The sequence below is a fragment of the Eretmochelys imbricata genome, chromosome 8 (assembly GCF_965152235.1).
Source record: "Eretmochelys imbricata isolate rEreImb1 chromosome 8, rEreImb1.hap1, whole genome shotgun sequence".
Classification (NCBI taxonomy): domain Eukaryota; kingdom Metazoa; phylum Chordata; order Testudines; family Cheloniidae; genus Eretmochelys; species Eretmochelys imbricata.
This window is the reverse complement of record NC_135579.1, coordinates 39,095,887-39,118,863: the sequence shown is the minus strand read 5'-3', so window position 1 is coordinate 39,118,863 and position 22,977 is coordinate 39,095,887. Positions and strand designations below refer to the sequence as shown.

The window sequence follows — 22,977 nt, the reverse complement described above, 5'->3', positions numbered from 1 at the left end:
GCTGTGCCCCACCCCAGAGGGACTGCATTGCGGTGCTGGGTCAGTGAGCCCTGTGCTGTGTGGCCGAGCGCTGTTCACTACCAGCCATGCCCCACCCCAGCGGTGCTGCATTCCAGTGCTGGGTCAGCGATTGCATGTACACAGTATGTAAAGCTTCGGGGATCCTTCTAGCTGCCCTGGGGGGCCCAGTGAGGGCCCAGCACAGCTCCCAAGGTCTCTCCCTGGCCCCTGGGTGGGATTTGCGTCTAAAGTCTCCATTTGCTCCTGTGCAGGTGTGGTGCCCCTCACTGAGACTCCTGAGAAGAAGGAGGTGCTGATCCTGGTGGAGATGGGGAGGTGAGCTCTGCCAGGACATGACACAGATGGGCAGCACCTCCTGCCTGCAAGGAGGTGTTACTGGCCCAGGGTCTGGACAGACTAAGCCTGGGGGTGAATAAACATACAGACAGCCTGGTCAGTGGACTCCCAGGGAGCGGAGTCTGAGCACAGCTCGGGGAGAGGAGTCTGCCTGAGCCCACATGGGGGCGGGCGGGATCTAATCCTTGCCTGGGGACGGGAGCAGTGCTGTGTTTGCTGGGCCAGCGCAGGCTGAACAGCCACGCAGTGGGGCCCGTCACCACGGGGGGGCACCCTGAGACTCAGCCTAGATTTTCCTTTTGTCTAATTCCCCACATTGCTCTTAACCCCACTGGGATTAGCTGATGTGGGCCTAGGAGGCTACGCTCTAAGCTACGCCCCCCGGGTCTCCCCTAAATGTCTGCCCTGCCCCCTGAGGCTTGGGCGGGGGCAGTGCCTATGGACAGGTCTGTGTCTGGCGGAGGAGCCAGGCTCCTGGGCCAGCCAGCTCTCCTGTGCCTGCACCGGGCAATGGGGCATGCTGGGGGCAGGAAGGGAGCTGGGGATGCTGTGGGAGTCAGGCCCTGTGCTGTGTACCCAGCTGTGTTTCACCTCCCGCTCTCTGCCCTGTTGTAACGATGCTGGCTTTGGTGGGACCCAACTGAGAGTGCCAATTCAGGACAAATTGCTTAAAGCAGGGCAGTAACAGCCCAAGGCTGGGGTTCCTTTGCACACCAAGGCAAACCAAACCAGCCAAAGAGAGAGGACTTTGGTTTTACCCCACTGGCTAACCACAAGTCACACAAGCAATTCCCTTAGACACTCCAGTTTCCTAGTATCACCACGAGTGCCACTCGTTATGGGGACAAATGGTTATGAAAAGCAATACCTCAGTAAAAGGTAAAAGGTTTTCCCGATCCCAAAGGACCAAGCCCCAGACCCAGCTCAATATACAAATCAGATCTTACCCACAAATCACGCTGTTGCCAGTCCTATAGAATCTAAATCTAAACGTTTATTTATAAAAAGAAAGAAATATAGATGAGAGCTAGAATTGGTTAAATGGAATCAATTACATACAGTCATGGCAAAGTTCTTGGTTCAGGCTTGCAGCAGTGATAGAATAAACTGCAGGTTCAAATCAAGTCTCTGGAGTACATCCACAGCTGGGATGGGTCATTCAGTCCTTTGTTCAGAGCTTCAGTTTGTAGCGAAGGCCCTACAGAGGTAAGAAGCAGGATTGAAGACACAATGGAGATGAGGCAGCTGCCTTTTTTAGTCTCTTCCAGGTGTAAGAACACCTCTTTGTTCTTGCTGTGGAAAATTACAGCAAAATGGAGTTTGGAGTCACATGGGCAAGTCACATATCCATGTATGACTCAGTTCTTTAGAGGCGGCAGCCATTGCTCACATGCTATCTTGAACGTCCCCAGGAAGACTTTTTATGGGGATTGGAGTCTTCCAAGGCCCATTGTCAGTTAAGTGTTTCTTGATTGGACATTTAATTTGCAAATTCCTTTCTCAAGAAGCTGGCCAAATGCTTTACTAAGGCTACTTCAGAATCAAAACACACTGATAGACAAGTACATAGCCAATATTCATAACTTCAACTACAAAAATGAGACACACCTACAGGTAGCATAATCATAATTAGCAAATCATAATCTTTCCATAGACACCTTTGTACAATATTTGCTGTAAATATATAACAGTGGTTGCACCAATGATCTATGCGGTCACAGGTTATATTAATAACGTCACACCTGTCCTCAGGACCTTTTACCTGCAGGGGGTGTCGCGGATGGACTTTGCAGCATGGTGCACGGACATCCAGGCCTCGGCAGGGGGACGGGGCAACGCCCTGCGCGACCAGCAGCTCAGCAGGAGCGACATCCCCATCCTCGTGGACAGCTGCATTGCCTTCATCACCCAATACGGTGAGCCCCTCTGCTCAGGGATGGCCTGGCACCTCCTGTTGGGTACTGGCAGTGCTGCCAGGAGCCCTGTGCCGCGTTCTCCTGTGAGGCAGGTGGCATCACCTCAGGGGGGAGTGCAGAGCTGCCACTTGTCCGTCAGGCATCTCCCAAGTTGGCATGGGGCACCCACTGGGAGCAGGCTGCAAGGGCATACTCCCATCTACCTCCCCCCATTTCCTACCCCCCCACACACACACTGATCAGGGCCTGTGAGGGTACACTCTGAGCTACCCCCGACCCCCACAAACACACTGATCTGGCCCTGCGAGGATACACACCGATCTACACACACTGATCAGGGCCTGCAAGGGTACACTCTGAGTTCCCACACACACACACTGATCTGGGCCTTGGAGGGCACTCTATGATCTACCTGCTTACCACCCCCAACCACAGCACACACACACTGAGTGATCTAGAGCTGGGAGGGCACACTCTGGGCTTCCCATTAGTCCGCTACCTGCGCCACCCCTGCATTGGTGGTGCTGATCCGGGCTCCCCCTTTAGCACGCTTCTCCCATGACATGGTCTCTCTCTTGCTCTGCCCGCAGGGCTGCGACATGAAGGCATTTACCGGAAGAATGGGGCCAAGTCCCGGATCAAGGTGCTGATGGAGCAGTTCCGCAGGGATGCCCGCAACGTCAAGCTGCGCATCAGTGACAACTTCATCGAGGATGTGACCGACGTGCTGAAGAGATTCTTCCGGGAGCTCGAGGACCCTGTCTTCACCTCAGAGCTGCACCCGCAGTGGAAGGAGGCTGCGGGTACTCATCTCCTTGCTGTCCCCCACCCTTACCATGCAGCAGCTGTTCTCTGCCTTGGGATCCCTCTCACCCTGATGCCCCTTCCCCTGCCACCAACCACATGCCAGGAACAGACCTAGGCCAGCCCAGTGCTGAGCTCCGCTGGTGCGGGGCGCTCTGGGCCCCATTCTCCCCTGCCCCTGGCTCCATCATTTGCACCAATGCACAGAGGGTGGGAATCATGCCAGTCTGACCTGGAGCACTGGCCCCACGAGGGGCTGGGTGATTGGTGTGAGTGTGGGTAAGTTGGGGCACAGCTCCCTGCCAGTCCGTGCATGGCCTGGGGCTAGCGGCTCATGCCTGGTGATGGTAGTTGTGCCTTTGCGCAGTGTTGTGTTTGTGACGGTCTGCTTCCTCCAGCAATAGCCCTGAAGTCCCAACGGCTGGAGCGCTACAAGGAGTTGATCAACCGCCTGCCCCGCCTCAACCGCAGGACACTGGCTGCTCTGATTGGTCACCTCTACCGGTCAGTCTGTCCCTCCTTGAGCAGTGTGCATATGTCACTTCTTCAGGGAACAGCATGGTCCAGGAAATCGGGGGAGCGTCACCAGCTGACATGGTTTAGTCCAGACATGCTGTGTCCACTGTCTGCCCCCTTCACTTCCCACTCAGCTTCAGGGTCTCTGGGTCCCCCGGGGATACGGAGAGGCCAGTGCCAGCGGGGGGTGATCCAGGGATAGAGTTTGACAAATGGCCCTGGGACGCCCCCCTGTCTCTGAGCCGTATAGAAAGGCTGGGAGGACCATGCAGTAAGCATGGGGCTAGGCCTTCCCTCTGGCAGCAAAAAATGGCAAGCAATTGTGCAAATGAAGGTGACTTGTCTGCATTTCTCAGAGGTCGGCACAGACCAGTTTACAGGGTTAGCATTCTGTAATCTTCGTGAGGTTTTTTCCTCCTGTCTCCCCAGTTGTTATCTTCTGGTTCCATTTTGCCAGAAAATGGTGGATGTCCCACAGTTTGGGCTTCACACTTTCATCTTCTTTCCATCTTCCTTTTATTACTTTGTAACTTTTCAAAACTTTCCTGATGCCAGAGGAATCACGGAGCAGCCAGATACCAGTCAATTCTGCCCTTTGCTGCTATGTGACTTTTCTCAAGGTGGAAATGTTACAATGAACACAGAGAGAAATTGGACGAAGTAGGGGAAACCCACTCTGAGGCCATTGCATGTTCAAGTGCATTCAGTGACCAAAAGGGGGAACAAAAGGCCAAAAACTTGACATTCAAAGTGTTGAAATTAAAGTTTTTAGTTTTATGTTTTGATGAGAAAAGTGGAAAATTTCATAACCCTGTGACCTTTTTTTTTCATGGAAGTTAGAAAAAGGTTTAGAACAAGAAGTTCTGCCTGACTCCAGCAGCTGGGTGCGTGGTCCTGAACGGCCCAGCCTCATCCCATGCTGGGGCTGCTGGGCACACGCTCAGAAATCTCTCTCTCTCTCTCTCTCTCTGCCCCGGCTTGCAGCGTGCAGAAATGTGCTGACTTCAATCAGATGAACACCAAGAACCTGTCACTGCTCTTTGCTCCCAGCCTTTTCCAGACAGATGGCAAAGGGGATGAGGTCAAGGTGATGGAGGACCTGATTGACAACTATGTCCGCATTTTCAACGTAAGCCCCCCACTCACCCTGCCTCCCCCAGGACTGTCTCCTCTCCCTCCTGCACCTCACGTCCCTTCTCTTGCCCGCTAGATTGACGAGGACCAGGTGTTGCAGATGGATCTAGAGAACAGCCTCATCACCACCTGGAGGGATGTGCAGGTACTCACTCCATGCACTCCCCATATCTTGGATCCTCCTGCTGATTTGTCCATCGGCCTCTGCCTGGGCCCATGGACATCGGTGAGCTTCCATGGTGGAGGCAGACAGCTGGAGAGCAGCCCAGCACAGGCCCCTAGCTCAGGGGTGGGCAAACTACGGCCCGCAGGCGGGATCCGGCCCCTCAGGACTTTGGATCCGGCCCATGGGATTGCCCCCCGTGGTGCCGCAAGCCCCGCGCCACTCTCAGAATTGGCCAGCACCACGTCCCTGCGGTTTGGAGGAGGTAGGGCAGAGGGCTCTGTGCGTTGCCCTTGCCACGCAGTGCCGGCCGCTTCTGAGAGGGGGCTGCTTCCCGGAGCAGCGTGGCATGGGGCCAGGGCAGGCATGCAGGGAGCCTGCCCTGGCCCCGGTGCACACCGCTGCCACCCCGAAGCCGCTTTAAGCTGGAGCCCGAACCCCTCCTGCAGCCCAACTCCCTGCCCTGAGCCCCCTGTTGCACCCCACCCCCCTCCTTCACCCAACCCCCTGCCCTGAGCTCCCTCCCACAGTCTGCACCCCTCCTACACCCCTGCCCTGAGCCCCATCCTGCACTCTGCACCTCTCCTGCACCCCAACCCCCTTCCCTGAGTCCCCTCATACACCCCACTCCTCCTCTGCCCCAATCCCTTGCCCTGAGCCCGTTCCTGCACACTGCACCCCCTCCCACACCCCGCACTCCCTCCCGCATGCCCACCCCCTGCCCCGGCCCTGCATACAATTTCCCCACCCAGATGTGGCCCTTGGCCCAAAAATTTTGCCCACCCCTGCCCTAGCTGCAAGTCCTGCTGTCCCTGCATGGATCCCAGCTCCAGCATGGGCTGCCCTAGCCACACAATGGGCCCTGTGTTCGCTCTGCAATGAGATAATCTCTTACGAGGCCTCCCCAGGAACAGGAAAGGGCCCTGCCTCCCCCCATCGCCCTGCCCCAGGCCCTCGCTCTCCTGGTCCCTCTCCCAGGTGGGTGGGGCCCCCAACCTGCTCTGTAACCCCCACCCTTCTCACCCCCGGCACCGGTCACAGCATGCAGCCACTCTGGACGCAAGCAGCCCCTTCCTCAGCTCCCTGCAGGCAGATGCTGTGAGCTGCTGGCTCAGCCGCACCGATGCCAGCCTCCCAGTCCAGCACTTGGCCCAGGCTTTGCCCACCCTCTGCCGTCTCTCCCCGCAGCTCTCTCAGGCTGGAGATCTCATCATTGAGGTTTACCTGGAGCAGAAGCTGCCCGACTGCTGTGTCACCCTGAAGGTGAGTGAGTATGTCTTGGCTGCAGCCATGGCTCAGGCAGGGCAGCTGCATCGCGCACCCTCAGTGTCCCGGCCTCGCTGTCCGCTGGGAGGGAACCTTCAGGGGGCCGGAGCTGCCCTGCAGGGTTCGGAGATCATAAAATCATAGAATATCAGGGTTGGAAAGGACTCAGGAGGTCATCTAGTCCGACCCCCTGCTCAAAGCAGGACCAATCCCCAACTAAATCATCCCAGCCAGGGCTTTGTCAAGTCTGACCTTAAAAACTCCTAAGGAAGGAGATTCCACCACCTCGTTAGGTAACGCATTCCAGTGCTTCACTACCCTCCTAGTGAAATAGTGTGTCCTAATATCCAACCTAAACCTCCCCCACTGCAACTTGAGACCATTGCTCCTTGTTCTGTCATCTGCTACCAGTGAGAACAGTCTAGACCATCCTCTTTGGAACCCCCTTTCATGTAGTTGAAAGCAGCTATCAAACTCCCTGATTTTTCTCTTCTGCATACTAAATAATCCCAGTTCCCTCAGCCTCTCCTCATAAGTCATGTGTTCCAGCCCCCTAATAATTTTTGTTGCCCTTCGCTGGACACTTTCCAATTTTTCCACATCCTTCTTGTAGTGTGGGGCCCAAAACTGGACACAGTTCTCTAGATGAGGTCTCACCAGTGCCAAATCTGCTGGCAATGCTCATACTTATATAGCCCAAAATGCTGTTAGCCTTCTTGGCAACAAGGGCACACTGTTGACTCCTATCCAGCTTCCCGTCCACTGTAACCCGTCAGTCCTTTTCTGCAGAATGGCTGCCGAGCCATTCGGTCCCTAGTCTGTAGCAGTGCATGGGATTCTTCCATCCTAAGTGCAGGACTCTGCACTTGTCCTTGTTGAACCTCATCAGATTTCTTTTGGCCCAATTCTCTAATTTGTCTAGGTCCCTCTATCCTATCCCTACCCGCCAGCGTATCTACCACTCTTCCCAGTTTAGTGTCATCTGCAAACTTGCTGAGGGTGCAATCCAGCCATCCTCCAGATCATTAATGAAGATATTGAACAAAACCGGCCCCAGGACTGACCCTTGTGGCATTCCGCTTGATACTGGCTGCCAACTAGACATGGAGCCATTGATCACGACCCATTGAGACGATCTAGCCAGCTTTCTATCCACCTTATAGTCCATTCATCCAGCCCATACTTCTTTAAATTGCTGGCAAGAATACTGTGGGAGACCGTATCGAAAGCTTTGCTAAAGTCAAGGAATAACATATCCACAGAGCCAGTTATCTCATCACAGAAGGCAATTAGATTAGTCAGGCATGACTTGCCCTTGGTGAATCCACGCTGGCTGTTCCTGATCACTTTCCTCTCCTCGAAGTGCTTCAAAATTGATTCCTTGAGGACTTGCTCCACGATTTTTCCAGGGACTGAGGTGAGGCTGACTGGCCTGTAGTTCCCCGGATCCTCCTCCTTCCCTTTTTTAAAGATGGGCACTACGTTAGCCTTTTTCCAGTCATCCGAGATCTCCCCCGATCGCTATGAGTTTTCAAAGATAATGGCCAATGGCTCTGCACTCACATCCGCCAACTCCTTTAGCACTCTCGGATGCAGCGCATCTAGCCCCATGGACTTGTGCTCGTCCAGCTTTTCTAAATAGTCCTGAACCACTTCTTTCTCCACAGAGGGCTGGTCACCTCCTCCCCATACTGTGCTGCCCAGTGCAGTAGTCTGGGAGCTGACCTTGTTCGTGAAGACAGAGACAAAAAAAGCATTGAGTACATTAGCTTTTTCCACATCCTCTGTCACTAGGTTGCCTCCCTCATTCAGTAAGGGTCCCACACTTTCCCTGACCACCTTCTTGTTGCTAACATACCTGTAGAAACCCTTCTTGTTACCCTTAACAAGCTGCAACTCCAAGTGTGATTTGGCCTTCCTGATTTCACTCCTGCATGCCTGAGCAATATTTTTATACTCCTCCCTAGTCATTTGTCCAAGCTTCCACTTCTTGTAAGCTTCTTTTTTGTGTTTAAGATCCGTGAGGATTTCACTGTTAAGCCAAGCTGGTCACCTGCCGTATTTACTATTCTTTCTACACATCGGGATGGTTTGTTCCTGCAACCTCAGTAAGGATTCTTTAAAATACAGACAGTTCTCCTGGACTCCTTTCCCCCTCATGTTATTCTCCCAGGGGATCCTGCCCATCAGTTCCCTGAGGGAGTCAAAGTCTGCTTTTCTGAAGTCCAGGGTCCGCCTGGGCATGCCTCTCTCTTGCTAATTCCCATCCTGTTGCCAACAGACTCGGTGGTGCCTAGAGGGCTCAGGCCAGTCCTTGGCCTGGGGTGGAGACTGGGCACGAGCTGATCTCTGCGCTCCCCATAGGTGTCGCCTACCATGACGGCGGAGGAGCTGACCAATCAGGTACTGGAGATGCGCAACGTGTCAGCGAGCCTGGACATCTGGCTGACCTTCGAGGCCCTGGAGAATGGGGAGCTGGGTGAGTGACGGAGGCTCCTCTCCACTGTGGGGGCTGGGGGATGGCTGGGTGACAGGGGCATTTCTCCACTGGGGGAGCGGGGACTAGCTGAGTAATGGGGGTGCTTCTCCACTGGGAGGGCTGGGGGTTGGCTGGGTGACGGGGGCATCTCTCCATTGGGGGTAGGGGCTGGCTGAGTGACAGGGGTGCTTCTCCATTAGGGGGCTGGCTGGGTGATGGGAGTGTTATCTATCTATTAGGATGGGGGGCCAGGTGAGTAGTGGGGGTGGCACCTCACCATGGGGGCAGGGGCTGGGTGAGTGGCGGTGGAGACGGGGAGGGATGGGAATGGCCTTTCGTTATTGGAGTGGGGGCTGAATGGGGACAGCACTTCTCCATGGGAATGGGGGTGGTCGTTTACCATTCGGGGCGGATGCTGGGCGGAGGCCCATAGGGCTGTGGGGGGAGGAAGGTTGGACCATTCCATCCATGCAGTGCTCACACTTTGGATCCCCTCTCCCTGCCTACACAGCCCCAGATGCTGTGGAGGCAGGGGGTGCCCACGCCTTCTGACAGCCCCGCACCCTGGCACAGCAGGGCAGCACCGGCCCTGTCTGAGCTGTGGTGGGCCTGGCCCTGCTGAGGGAGCTGGACCCTCCCTGGCCTCAGGGCCCAGGGCAGTTCCTCTGCTGCCCGGGGTGCAAACGGCCTCCTTTCCTCTCCCTAGAGCGCCCCCTACACCCCAAGGAGAAGGTCCTGGAGCAGGCTCTGCAGTGGTGTAAGCTGCCTGAGCCCAGTACCGCCTACCTGTTGGTGAGGAAGGTTCCCATTGGAGAAGGCAGCTGTCTCTTCACAGGTAAGCGCCACCTGCCATGGCTGGGCTGCAAGGCCCTGCATGAGCCCATGGCCATTCCTGCAGAATAGAGTGCAGCACATGCAGCAAGGCCAGCTCCTGCTGCCCATGGCTCCAGTCCAGCCCTGGCCCCAGCTCCCCCTGCCCATGGCCCCAGTCCGGCTCTGGCCCTGGCCCCAGCTTCCCCTGACCATGGCCCCAGCCCGGCTTGGCCACAGATCCCCCTGCGGCCTCTGTCAGGCCCTTCCTTGCCCATGGCTCTGACCCTTGGCCCTGGCTTGGCCCAGCCCAGCCATGGGACCCAGAACAGTGGCACTGGCTGGTCCCCATGGCCCGCACAGTCTGTGGCCTGTGCTGAGGCTGCCTGCAGGGGGGCAGTCGGTGCCTGTTGTGTGACTTAGGCTGCAGGCTGGGAGTGCACAGGCCGCTGAGTGAGCTGTGATGCCACAGCCCCAGGCTGGGCCAGTCCTCACACCCTGGAGGTGAAAAGAGACTTGTACTGTTAGTGACGCTCAGAGCCAGCCAGGGCTGTGAACCAGCGACTCCCGCAGGGAAACCAGGGGGACAGAGCCAGGGCGAGGGGGGCCTTGATCCCAGGGCTTCGGGATCCCCCTTCCCCCAGCCTCTGCTCCTATTGTCTGACACCCCCCCCCCGCTCCTACTGTTTGCCCCCCACTATTGTCTGACACCCCCCCCAACCCCTTGCGCTCCTAATCCCCATCCCCAGCCTGCTCCTGCCCTGCCCAGGCCCTCTCTCTGGGTGCCCAGGATATTCCTCACCCCCTTGTTCTCCCCTTTCATGCAGGTGCCAAGCGCAAGAGCCCCAAGTGTGGGGTGCTGAAGTGTCGGGAGGAGCCCCCCAAACTCCTGGGCTGCAAGTTTCAGGAGCGATACTTCGTCATCCAGGATCACAAGCTGCTGCTGCTGAAGGAGAAAAGGGTAAAGCAGTACCCAGACCTGGCCCTCCGGGGCAGCCCAGACACATGGTCAGTGTTGGGCTGGGAGCGGGCCTGCCACGGCCCCTGGGATCAGGGCCCCCCCTCTCCTGTGGTGGAAAGCTCTCCCAGAGATTGGGCAGCCAGGCCAACGCCTGCCCTGCCTCCAGCCACAGGAATGGGGCGTGCAGTCCGGGGGGAGGGGCTGCCAGACCAGGCTCTGAGGGGCGGCCGTTCGACCAGCTCGTGTCAGGGGAAGGTTCTGGATTTTCTCTGTGCCCCTCACACACCCCAAGTCTTGGGGCCCTTTCCCTCTGTGCAGGGTGGGGAGCCCTGTCACATCCCTGGGGCAGGTGCGGATAGGAGGCCTCAGAGAGAGGAAGAGAGGGGTGCCAGCAAGGCTGGAAGGGCTGGGCTAGTGTGGGAGGGGTGCTGGCAGAGAGTGGAGTGCAGGGCTGGGGGAGGGGAGCTGGCAGAAAGGGGAGGGCAGGGCAGGGCTGGGGGGATGGGGAGTGTCCATGGGCAGGGCTGATTGTCTGTCTGGCTCTCGCTTCCCAGAGTGCCCGGCCGGAGCGGGAGTGGCCCCTCGACATGGCCAAGGTTTACATGGGGATTCGGAAGAAGCTGAAGCCGCCGTCCCAGTAAGAGTTGGGCTCCAGGGTGCAGGAGCCTTTTGAGCGGTAACACCTGCCCTGACGGTAACCTCCCCGCACCCTCTGCCCAGAGCCAGCCCCAGCACTGTGCCTAGCCTCTGCCAGCACCCCCACTTCCTGGGCCCGTTTGCCTGGCGCTACCCCTAACCCTACCCCAGACTTGTCCTACAGCTCAGGGCGTGACCTCCACCAGGTGGAGCCCTGATTCAACCCCCCTTGTGCTAGGCGAGCTCTAATCCCATCGCCCAGCTGCAGTGCCCCAAGCCTCAGCTCCAGAACCAACCTGGTAGGGACCTGCCAGTCTGCCCCAGCTCAGACACTGCAACCCCCAGTTCAAACCCCGCCCCACAACTGAGCTCTGGCTCTAGTGCCTGCCCTGGCCTGACTGTGCCTTGTGTCCGTCTGCTCTAGGTGGGGATTCACTCTGATCCTGGACAAGCAGCAGCTGTGAGTATCTCGTGGGGTCCCCTCTCCCCAGGGACGCAGGACGCCAGGGTCCCTGTAGCCATGGCCTGCTGCTCGGCATCCCCAGCTCTAGTCAGGCCATCGGGATCCCCCTTCCCCCAGCCCTGGCAACTAGGGGTCAGGAATCTGACTTGGGGAGCTGGAAGCTGAGAGCACCCAGGCAGGGGTGCAGTGACATGGAGTCACAGCACAGGCCAGGCTTGGGCACTTAGAGGGTGCGGCAGTGGGAGTGTCTGGCTCTCACCAGGCCCCAGTGGTTATTGAGGCTGCAGGCTGGGCTGGCAGCCCCAGCTGTTGGAGCAGAAGCAGAGGGACCTTGGCAGGGAAGTTGCATAGACCCCCGAAAATGGGAAAGCAAATTGTGTCTCTGCTTCAAAAATTCTGCTGCACCTGCACGTGTGTGTGTGTGCGCACGTGCCCTCTGTGCGTGTACCCTGTGCGCATGTGCTCTGTGTGCACATACATCCTTTGTGTGTGATGCCCTGTGTGTGTCTATGTGCGTGCACAACCCCTGCTTGTGTGCGCAGACATCTTTTGTTTGTGTGTATGCGTGCACTTACACCCTCTGTTTGCTGATTTCCCTGGCCCCAGCTGGGCACGGGGCCTTCAGCACACCTACTGAGCCTGGAAATAAGCAAGCCCTGACTGACTGCATGGGCAGCCAGGTTCTGCCAGAGCCACTAGCTGCCCATCCTGGGGGCACAGACTTCAGAGCATCAGCAGCATGGACACTGCCTGCTCCCTGCCCTCCACTCTCCCCCCCTGGCCCCTGCTCCCTGTGCTGCATACACACGTGTGTGCACCGGCCTCTGTCCCTGAATTCACTGCTTGATTTCACCCCACTTGATTTTTCCAGACTCTCCAGACTTGCTCTGGGGCTCTAGGGCCCACCATGCACTGCACCTTTAAGACCGCCCAGCACGTGGCCTCCCGCACCCCTGGTTCCAGTCTAGAGTCTGCTGGCTCCAGCCCATCCCCTGTGATGGGCCAGATGCTTGTCCATCCCCTGGTCTTTTCTCACAGTCTGGGTCCCCACCCAGTGAGCCTGCCAGGGCGCGTGGTCCTGATGGCATGTTCCCACTACCTCCATGAGCTCATTGCATCGCACACTGCTCTACACGGTATCCCTAGGTCAGCTGTGCACCCTTGCCCCTACTGCCAGCCCCCAGAGCGCTGTCCCTGCCCCTGTGCTCTGCTGGAGCGGTGCTGAGCAGCCAGCAGTCCCAACGGCCCGGTCCAGCTCGGGGCTGGTAGCTGGCAGTACTGCTAGGGATGATACAAGCAGGCTGTGTGACACCAGCCAAGCCACTTCCTTTTTCTTTCCCCTTCAGTGCATGTGACCCCTGTGGCTGTGCAGCATGAAGGCTGAGAATGGTAACTTCCCCACAGCCAGAGAGTCTGGGGGGCAGGGCTGGGCTGCCAGCTGTCTCCCCTCACATGCCCGTGCCGTGCACTGGGGGAGCCACAACACTGGGGATTGTGACTGTGCACAAAGTTCTCAGCACTAAAGGGAGGCGGTGCTGGCATTGGTGCTAGTTAGAGATCCCCGGGCTGTGGGGTGAGCTGATCCCTGCTGGGCTCCCAGCCCCCGGCCCCTGTGTGAGGAACTTCCCATCTTCAGGCAGCCCCTGGGGGAGCTGAGAGCCAGGCGGGCAGAGCCCTGCAGCTGGCTGATGCCATCACAGCGAGCTGCCCTGGGGTAGCACCTCTCTCTGTGGATAGCAGCAGGTGCCAGGTCCCCAATATCTAGCCAGTGTCTCCTCTGGCTCTGCAGGTACCTGGCGTGCATGGGGCAGGCCGAGCTGTGGGACTGGACCACAAGCATTCTGAAGGCTCAGGTGGGTGAGAGCCGGTGTGCCAGGCATGTAGTGGGCCTAGGACAGGGTGGGGGCTGGGAACACCAAGCAGTGACTTGTTGGCACTCTCATGCAGCACGACGACCTGCGCCCAGTGATCATGCGGCGGCGCTCCTCCTCTGACCTCGCCAAGCAGAAGTTTGGCACCATGCCCCTGATCCCTCTGCGGGGAGACAATACAGATGCCACCATGCTCTCTGCCAACCAGACCCTGGTAAGAGAGCGCCAGCACCCGCCACCTCCAAACACCCCCACCCAGCTCCAGACAGCCTCAGGGGAGAACCAGTGAAACATGCAGGGGTGCTGCAGTCTGTGTCCGTCGTGCAGGGCTGCCTCTCTGTGCTGCGGCTGTGAGAGCTGGGCTGGGCTGGGCAGGGGGTGATCTGGGTGTGAGTGGGGCTGGGGCTGGACAGGGTGTGGGTGGGGCTGTGTTTGCAGACGGGGCCGCATCTGCATGGGGGGGTTGCTATTGGCGAGTCCGTGTCTGTGGGTGGGGCCACGTCTTCGCGGAGTGTGGGGGGAGGCTGCCTGCGAGACCGCATCTGTGGGGGGAGGGCGGCTATGGTGACCAGGTATCTGGTTTTCGACCAGAATGCCCAGTCAAAAAGGGATCCAGGTGATTCCGATCAGCACTGCTGACCGGGCCGTTGACTGTCCGGTTGGTGGCGCTGCACAGCGGGGCTGGCAGGCTCCCTGCTAGCGTCCATGCCATGCAGCTCCTGGGAAGTAGCCAGCATGTCCCCCCTGTGTCCCCCCCTGCCTGGCCACACCTCCACATAGAAGCGGGACGGGGGACATGCTGCTGCTTCCGGGAGCTGCTTGAGGTAAGCGCTGCCTGGAGCTTGCACCCCTGACCCCGTCCCAGGCCCCAACCCCCTGCCCCTGCCCCAGCCCCAGCCCTGTTCCCCCTCTTCCCCTCATCTCCAGCCCTGCCCCCGAACCTACACCCCCAGCTGCAGCCCTCACTCCCCACCCCGCACCCCAAACCCCTTAGTCCCAGCCCGGAGCACCCTCCTGCACCCCAAACCTCTCATCCCCAGCCCCTCCCCCCCAGAGCCCACATCCCCAGCCAGAGCCCTCAACCCCCCTCTGCTCTCCAACCCCCTGCCCCAGCCCGAAGTACCCTCCCACACCCTGAGCCCCTCATTTCTGGCCCCACCCCAGAGCCCACACCCCCAGCCCAGAGCCCATACCTCCTCCCACACCCCAACCCCTTGCCTCACTCAGAGCCCCCTCCCGTACTCTAAACCCCCTCGGCTCCACCCCCCATCTGGCTCCGCCCGCCATCTGGGAGCCCCGTCCTGCACCCCAAACCCCTCATCCCTGGCCCCACGCCGGAGCCCTCACCCCCTCTTGCATTCCAACCCACTGCCTCAGCCTCGAGCCCCTTCTTGCACCCAGAACTCCTCATTTCTGGCCCCACCCCAGAGCCCACACGCCCAGCTGGAGCCCTCATGTCCTCCCGCACCCCAACCCCCTGAGCCAGCCCGCTGAAAACGAGCAAGAGAGTGAGGGTGGGGAGAGTGAGCGACAGAGGGATGGGGGGATAGAGTGAGTGGGGGCCAGGTCTGTGGTTGGGGGCGCTTCTGCGGGGGCTGCCTGCAGGGCTGTGTCTGCAGGGGGGGACTGCCCCCAGGGCTGTGTCTGTGCCTGTGGGTGAGGCTGTGTCTGTGCAGAGGTCCCAGCCCTGCTGCACAGTGAGCCGTGCACCCCTGTGCGTAGCAGTGTGTCCTGCCTGGCCCCACGTGAGGGGTTTGCTTTCCCCTTTCCTGCAGCCCAACCCCTCTGCACTGGCAGTCGCTTACTCTCCCCGTCTCCCTCTGTTTCTAGCGCCGCCTGCATACGCGAAGGACTTTGTCTATGTTCTTTGTAAGTATCTGCATGTGGGCTGCATGTTTCCGCAGGGTGCCTTGCTTTGTGCCTTGCTGTGCTGTGCCATGCCCAGGGTAGCCCGGGGAGCTCTGGATTAGCTGCAGTCACAGTGCTTCCATTGCACTGCAGGGCCTCAGCTTACACCCCATGGGCAATCTGCTTTCCTGGCAGTGCCGACCCAGGCATGGCCAGTGCAGTGCCATGCCCGGAGGCTGTGCATGGGCTGGGAACCTAGCTCTGAGGAGCATGGACTGGGAAGCGGAGGTCCTAGCCACTTGCACTCCTTAGAGATCCCAGGCCCTTTCTCTCAAGCTTTGGTGTCCTGGCCAAATTCGAATCTGAGTCAGTCCACTTGGCCTCCCTAGATTCCTCTGCCCCTTCAGTTGGGCATGGGAGTCCCCTTTCTTTGCTGCCCCAAATGGCTGTTACCATGTGCTGTCCAACAGCTGCCGCATCCCAGCCCAGAGATGGGTGATGCAGCCCCATCCAGCGAGTGCCAGGCAGGTGTTAACATCGTTCCAACGCTCCCTGCTGTTGCTGAGAGCCCCATAGGTGCTCTGTGCTGTGATGTCACTGCTCAGGTCAGGTTGCCCCAAGGGCACATCTGGGGTGTCAGCAGGAAAGGACTGTTTTCATCCCCCTTTACCCCCATGTGTTTGGAGTCAGCTGGCCCCATCTTGCCAGCCCAGGGCTGCCAGGGGAGTCTGAGCGGCATGCTCCTTCCACACGCGGGTGGCTAGAACTGGCATGGGGGGGTGGTTATGCATGGCTTTGTGCTCTGTCTCGACCACACACTGGAGTCTCCCGACAAGTTGGGAAGGAGCTGGGGGGTGGAGGCAGCGTGGCCGAGTTGGGCTGGGAGAGGCAGGGCCTGGCACTCAGAATGGCTCCAGTTGGTGCTGAATAGGGTCTGTGCTGCACCAGGAGCTGTGATGCAGAAGCTCTACCAGCTGCCTCTGCCTTGAAAGCCAGCCCAGGGAACAAGTCAGTGGGGGACAGCAGCCATGCTGGGAGGGGGGAGGGGTAGCATTAGCTTGCACATCCTGCGTATTGTACCCCAGGTTCCTGGGCTGCTGTCATCCTGCCCCCTGCTCTGGGGTCGCTGCCCCTGGTGGCACAGCTCCAGCTGTGGGTACAAACGGGAGCACTCTCAGCCAGTGGGCCTAGGTCAGGGACAGAATATATCCATCCAGCTGATCACTCCAGCTCAGGCTTGGTCTAGGCCCTGCTCTGGGTGCCTGGCCACGGACCCCTTTCACCCAGGCAAAGTCTGGCTGGGCAGGCACTGAGGGTGGTGTCAGGCGGGGCAGAGGAGGATGCAGCTGGCACACCCTTTGTCCTAGCCCCTGGCTGCTCCCAGCCTTGTCTCAGGCAAAGCTGGTGGCTGAGAAGGCCCCAGAGTGGCAGCAGAAGCCCCTCCTGTCTAGGGCCAGCCCAGGCCTGGGGGAGGCTAGACCCCCTGATATGAGTCAGGCACAGGAGCCTCTTGGATCCAGCAGCTCCCCCTGAAGCAGGGGCAGCAACCAGGGGCTCACACCTCCCCCCTGCCCCCCTGCTGGCAGACATCCCAGAAAGGCCCTGCCCCCTCTCCCTGGCAGCACCTGCTGCTCCTGTGCTTGGTGCGCAGTGAGGGTCTGTAGGTACTTGCCCTCTCTCTCTGCCCCCCAGCCCGTGTGGGAAGGGATCAGTCCTGCGCAGTGTTCCCTGGGTCTGGGCCCCCTGCTGCTTGGCCCCGGGCAGGGCTGGGTACTGCAGGGGACTCACCCAGGAAGCATGGGGCACGGTTCCCAGCCCTCTCCCCTCTCTCTCCTTGGCCCTCGCTCAGCCCATGAAGCTGCACCAGGACTCGGTAGAGGAGCAGCAGGAGGAGGCAGCGGACACGGAGCCTGTCTACGAGGAGGTGGGCGACTTCCCAGTGCTGGCCCCGCTGGGGCTGGACGGAGGCCTCCTGGCTGAGCTCTCCCAGGTGCCCGCTGTGGACAGATCCAAGAAGCCGGTCCTGTTCCTAGAGCAGCCTGCGCCCCCAGCACTTCACTCCACCCAGCCCATCAGCCCAGAGCAGAGAGCATCTGGCGCCCACTTCACCAAGTCACTTTCCCTTGAAAGGGGCCTGACCCTGGAGCCTGAAAAGGCCCCGGGGTGGGACAGGTCCCCTGGGCTCAGAGCCACCCAAACAGCCTCGCTCGAGAGAAACATGGAGCTGCCCCGCACGCTGCCTGCTGTGGGGAGGGAGCAGAACTGGACTCGGAACCCGCACACTGCGCTGCTTCCCCTTCCCCTGGAGCTGTCTCCCAGCCCTGAGCCCCTGCAGGATGGTGCCAGGAAGAGGAGTGCCCAGCTGCCATCACCCATGAATGAGAAACTCATTCAGGAACTCAGCAGCATCATCCTCAAAAAGAACGAGTGCCAGGCAGACGGGCCTGAGCAGCAGGTCACGTGACCGTGTGTGTTAGGGACAGCCACAGATTCCATCCTGTGATACCTGAGCCCTCTCTGGACACTCCTGCCTCACTCCCCACCTGGTATTCCCAGGGCTGACTGCTGTGCCCCCGCCTCCCCCAACCCTGAGGAGCCGAGCAAGCCACCCCGGGATGGGACACAGCATTCAAGCCTCCAGCCCTGTGTAACGATGCTGCCTTTGGTGGGACACTGCTGAGAGTACCAATTCAGGACAAACTGCTTAGAGCAGGGCAGTTACAGCCCAAGGCTGGGGTTTCTCCACTTTTAAGGCACACCAAACCAGCCAGACAGAGAGGACTTTGGTTTTACCCCACTGGCTAACCACAAGCCACACAAGCAATTCTCTTAGACACTCCAGTTTCCCAGTATCACCACCAGTACCACTTGTTATGGGGACAAATGGTTATGAAAACCAGTATCCCAGTAAAAGAAAAAGTTCTGTCGATCCCAAAAGACCAAGCCCCAGACCCATGTCAATAGACAAATCAGATCTTACCTACAAATCATGCTGTTGCCGGTCCTTTAGAATCTAAAATCTAAAGGTTTATTTATAAAAGGAAAAAGATATAGATGAGAGCTAGAATTAGTTAAATGAAATCAATTACATACAGTCATGGCAAAGTTCTTGGGTCAGGCTTGTAGCCGTGATGGAATAAACTGCAGTTTCAAATCAAGTCTCTGGAGTGCATCCACAGCTGGGATGGGTCATTCAGTCCTTTGTTCAGAGCTTTGGTTTGTAGCAAGGTTCCTCCAGAGGTCAGAAGCAGGACTGAAGAGAAGATGGAGAGGTTTTCAGGGCCTTTTATATTCTCTGCCTGTGGAAGGACACCCCTTTGTTTTTACTGTGGAAAATCACAGCAGCAAGATGGAGTCTGGAGTCACATGTCCATGCATGACTCAATTTGCAGGCCGATGCCATTGTTTACATGTTAGTTTGAACGTTCCCAGGAAAGCTCAGATGTGGATTGGCATCTCCCAAAGTCCATATACTTATAACTTTAACTACAAAAATGATACAGACAGCATAATCATAACCAGCAAATCATAACCTGGACATAGACACCTCACTCGACAACCTTTGTACAATATTTGGTGCCATATCATGTACAGTATCAGGATCTTGGTTGCAACAAAGGTCTACACGGTCACAGTTTGTGTCAATAACATCACAAACTGCCCTCCCAGGGTTCCTCTAGCTCTCCTGCCTAGGCCAGGTAGTGTCAGCTAAAGGCAGCAAGGGGGACATCTCCAGGTGCTTGTTAGTGGGATACAGAAGTCAGCTCTGCCCCTTGAGCACTGAGTCAGAGCAGTGTCTGCCACCAGAGCACTGCACCCACCGCAGGGAGACACGCCGGCTCCGATACCCCCACAGGAGGGCATGGGACTGGAGTCTGCCCTGGGTCACGGGCAGGGCAACTGAGGCGGGAGGAGGAGATTGTGCCTGAGCCCAGCTCTGCAAAGCAAAGGGAAGTCACTGAGAAGGGAAAAGCAGAAACTAAATTACAGGAACGAGGCGAATTTTTGCAGACTTGTATTGTGCCTGGGTGTCTGCGTGGGAGGTGTGTGCGTCTTTCTGTCTGGGTGGCTCCAGTGTGTATTACATCTGCGTGGGAGGTGTGTGCGATGGCTGTGTGTGGTTCCTGTGGCACAGTGCCTGTGCCGGCCGTGCAGGATGTGTGCAATGGTTGTGTATGGTTCGAGTGTGCACAATACTTGTGCTGGCTGTGTGGGAGGTGTGCGATGGCTGTTTATGGTTCCCATGTGCATGATGCCTACGTGTCATGTAGTTTCCTGCACTGAGGGATTGACCTCCCATGGTATGAGGGGTCCAGAACTGGAGGGGAGATGGAAGAAGATCCCAATTCTTGCTGCGTAGCTAGAGCCCAGGTCCGGCTGGTGGAGGCAGTGCCCCTCGGAAGGGCCCAGCAGCATTGGGGCCTCTGTTACAGATATGCCCATTACTTTGGGGTATGCTCATTTATTAGGGTTACTCTTCGGGGAGGGGATTCTGTAATTCTATTAATGTACTGCTTATGTCACTTGTGTGTTCATATGGAGCTCTACTCCTTCCTTCTGCAAGTCCCCTCCCAATGGAGCTATCCTGCAGAACCTAGGTTCCCCAGGACTGGGTTCTTCTAGCCCTAGAACCAGATGAACACGCATGCACACACACCCACACTAACAGAGCAAGTCTGAGCGGACTGGGTCAATCAGCACTCTCAAGCTGACCCCCTTACATGTCCCTGTACTCAATGGGCTGGGTCAAGCAGCACTTTCAAGCTGTCATCCTTATGTGCCTCTGGTCTCAATAGGCTGGGCAAAGCAGCACTTTCAGGTGCCACCCTTATGTGCCACAGGTTTAACATGTCTCTATCCCTACTTTCACATCACAATTGTACTGGTAGTAACCCACTTGATGAGCAAACTTCACAGTATTTTGGGCACTGCAGGGATCTTTAGGTAAAACAAGTGTTGCTGCAGAGTAAATGGGGGAAGCTAAAAACACAAGAGTAAAGTTCAGAGAGAGAGAGAGAAGCAACCAACTTAACCATAAAAGTTATTTATTGAATAATAGTGATAACTACACAAGGAGAACCTAAACCAACATAACAGTTACATTATTAAAGGTTAATACCTGAGGTAGAAAAGGAAACAGAGAGAAGGGAGGGAGGGACCACACCCACTCCACAGAGCTTTAACTGGTCAGGGTTCCCAGGTGATGGTGGTAGCTCAGGGTCCTGAGTGCTGGAGACAGGCAGAGCTCCCAGCATGATCAGTCAGGAGATGGAATCCCAGTGAAACTGATACAGAGTTTGGGTCCATGCATCAGAACACTTACTTGGGCATAGGTAAGGGTTTTTGTAGAGAAAATACAATGGTTCAAGGGAGAACACTAGATTTGTTTACGGGTAAACTGATGACGCAAGGGTTTAGGAGCTGATCACTCTTGACTATGGGTGGTGTTTTCTTCCAGGGAGCTCACAGTGCAACTAGGCTGCTTCAGTATTTTGGATATCAATCAAGGATTCATTACTAGAATTGGTCTGATAACTGCTGAGCTGGGTGTGTGCAGGCATAGGTTCATTAATATCTGGAGCAGAGATTCCCCCATGATGCAGTGCTTCCCTGCTTTTCTGGTCCCAGAATTCAGTGTGGTTCTCTGTTCTCCATTCTGTATGCAAATGGAGATGTCTCCCTGTCCCATCTTTCATGCAGATGAGGCTAGGGGTGTTGTCCCTGTTCTTTATTTTGAATGCTAATGGAGATGTCTTAATCTTGTCACCCTTGTCAGGAGGGGTCTGGGTGTGTCTCCCAATGCCTTTCACTGCTCTCTGTAAGCCTTTTCTCTGATCGGTTTTGGTTCAAGCAGAGACTGGTGTTTGGGGGTGTCTTTCATGAGTCAGACAGGCTGGATACTGCACCCTGGTTCCCCAAGAACACAGAGCTGACTGGTATCACCTCTTCTGAGAAGAGGGGCTTGAGGAGGAATTAGGGGCAGTAGCCAAGGTGAGAGAGCAGCCAGGCAGTGAAGAGTCCTCCCTGCTGACCTGTGCTATGCCATGGCCCAGCACAACTCTGCATGTGTCTATAGTGTCAGTATAGACCGTGTACATGCTGCCCGGGGCAGGACCAGGCTGGAGGATAGACCCCCGGTCCTGTTCCTGGATATTTATACTCATTCCCTCCACCTGCAGTGCAAATAAAGACTCTTTTTGCAGGCAAAGGGTTCGACTAATGGGAGCTGAGCAGCACAAGCGTGACCAGGGCATGTGAGCCACAACATGGGCTGAGCTGCATAACATGGGCCTGGGCCAAGCTGTGAGGCATGACAGGCAGAGGCAGCTGGAAGGCTGTGACTGGTGCATGGGCGCCAGGGTGTGTGGTGAGCTGGGAGGGAGCGGGGGGTGCGGGAGCCAGAAAGGCATTGGGGCCCACATGTGGTGAGCAGCAGAGGGTTGGGGGTGTTTGCCTGGCCCCAGCGCTCACCACAGACCGCGCTGGGGGAGGTATGAGCTGTCGGCTGCCCGGGCATTGTGCTCCCCAATAGCCCTGCTGCCAAGGCCTGAGCTGTGGGCACTCAGCACTGTGTCTGTCTGTGTGGTTAGGAGCCTGACTTGGCCCCGAGCGTTAAGCCGGCTGTGACGCGCTGGGAGATGCCATGCAGCTGGAAGGACAGGAGGCTGGGCGAGTGCAGGCCCTTGGCTGCGCGGCAAGCTCCCCTCCTGGGGCAATGGTGCAGGGGAAGGAGCTGCTCTGGTGCACAGGGGCTGCAGTGTATGGTGGGGGTTCCCTAGGCACCTCCCCAGCCTCTGCCCTCAGTGACACCTTCTGCCAGAGCCCTGAGGGGTTAAGCCCGGCCCAGGCTGAGCAGGAAGGAGAAGCTGCCTGCAGCCCCTGTTCTGGCAGTTGTGATGAGGCTGCAGCACATGGACGCAGGAGCCCAGGACCGTGGGGTTCCCAGAGTGCTGCCGGAGTTGTGCCTGTACTCTGTCCCTGCACCCCTGAGCACAGGCCGGGTCAGGGAGCAACCATAGCTCCAGAAGGGCCGGGCTGAAACAGGCAGGACACAGGACACCTGCTGGGGCAATGCAGCACTGAAGAGCATCTGCTCTTTTGCCCTTCAGGGAAAGTCATGCTTCTCACCATGGACTCTGAACGACTGGCCAACTTCCAGGCCTTTCTCCCCCAGTGGGAGTTCGGTCTCCTCATAGCACAGAAATGGCTCCAAACAGCATCCTCAGACATAGGGTCCATGCACTGCCAAGACAGCCTTTGTATTGCTCTGGGGGCTCACATACTCAGGCCCTGCATCTGCCCATAGCCGAGTGTGGGCCATTCCTGGCCCTTCCTGCCAGGAAAGGGGTGGATGCCTGCTACTTTGGGAGAAATCAGAGCCCACTGGACAGATAGACGGACATGCACACAGCAACCCTGCCGAGGCATGGGGGGAGTCATGTCTGGGAATGCTGCTGCCCTGGCAGGAGGCTGGCGGTTACTGCAGTGCTAGGCAGCCCCAGGGAGGGGATGCCTCCGCAGGAAGGGGGTTTCTCTGAGGGAAGCAGCACTGTGCTGGCTCTCAAGCCTGTGCTCGGCTTTCTATGACGGGCAGCGGCTGAGATGACACAGCTGTCAGCAGGAAAGCGGCCCCTGGCCACCTGCTGGAGATCGTGGGGGCGGGGGGGAGCTGGGAGCCACATCATGGGACAGTGCTCACCCTGCAGGGAGCCCTGGGGGAAGGGAGAGGGCTGGGGGCTGACACTGATGTTGA

General features: G+C 57.7%; 1 protein-coding gene across 1 annotated transcript in view; it reads left to right on the top strand.

Moving 5' to 3' along the window:
* The window catches only part of ARAP3 (ArfGAP with RhoGAP domain, ankyrin repeat and PH domain 3), a 55,567-nt gene extending 36,164 nt beyond the window's left edge, over positions 1–19,403 (top strand). The window contains exons 19-34 of the mRNA XM_077825006.1: positions 273–336; positions 2,110–2,273; positions 2,864–3,076; positions 3,476–3,581; positions 4,578–4,722; positions 4,804–4,872; positions 6,079–6,153; positions 8,521–8,635; positions 9,342–9,470; positions 10,273–10,406; positions 10,961–11,043; positions 11,467–11,502; positions 13,295–13,358; positions 13,453–13,590; positions 15,207–15,245; positions 17,074–19,403. Of these exons, the coding sequence (XP_077681132.1) occupies positions 273–336; positions 2,110–2,273; positions 2,864–3,076; positions 3,476–3,581; positions 4,578–4,722; positions 4,804–4,872; positions 6,079–6,153; positions 8,521–8,635; positions 9,342–9,470; positions 10,273–10,406; positions 10,961–11,043; positions 11,467–11,502; positions 13,295–13,358; positions 13,453–13,590; positions 15,207–15,245; positions 17,074–17,688 (2,189 nt within the window). The 3' untranslated portion in view covers positions 17,689–19,403. The remainder of the gene's footprint in view (positions 1–272; positions 337–2,109; positions 2,274–2,863; positions 3,077–3,475; positions 3,582–4,577; positions 4,723–4,803; positions 4,873–6,078; positions 6,154–8,520; positions 8,636–9,341; positions 9,471–10,272; positions 10,407–10,960; positions 11,044–11,466; positions 11,503–13,294; positions 13,359–13,452; positions 13,591–15,206; positions 15,246–17,073) is intronic.
* The last annotated feature ends 3,574 nt before the right edge of the window (positions 19,404–22,977 follow it).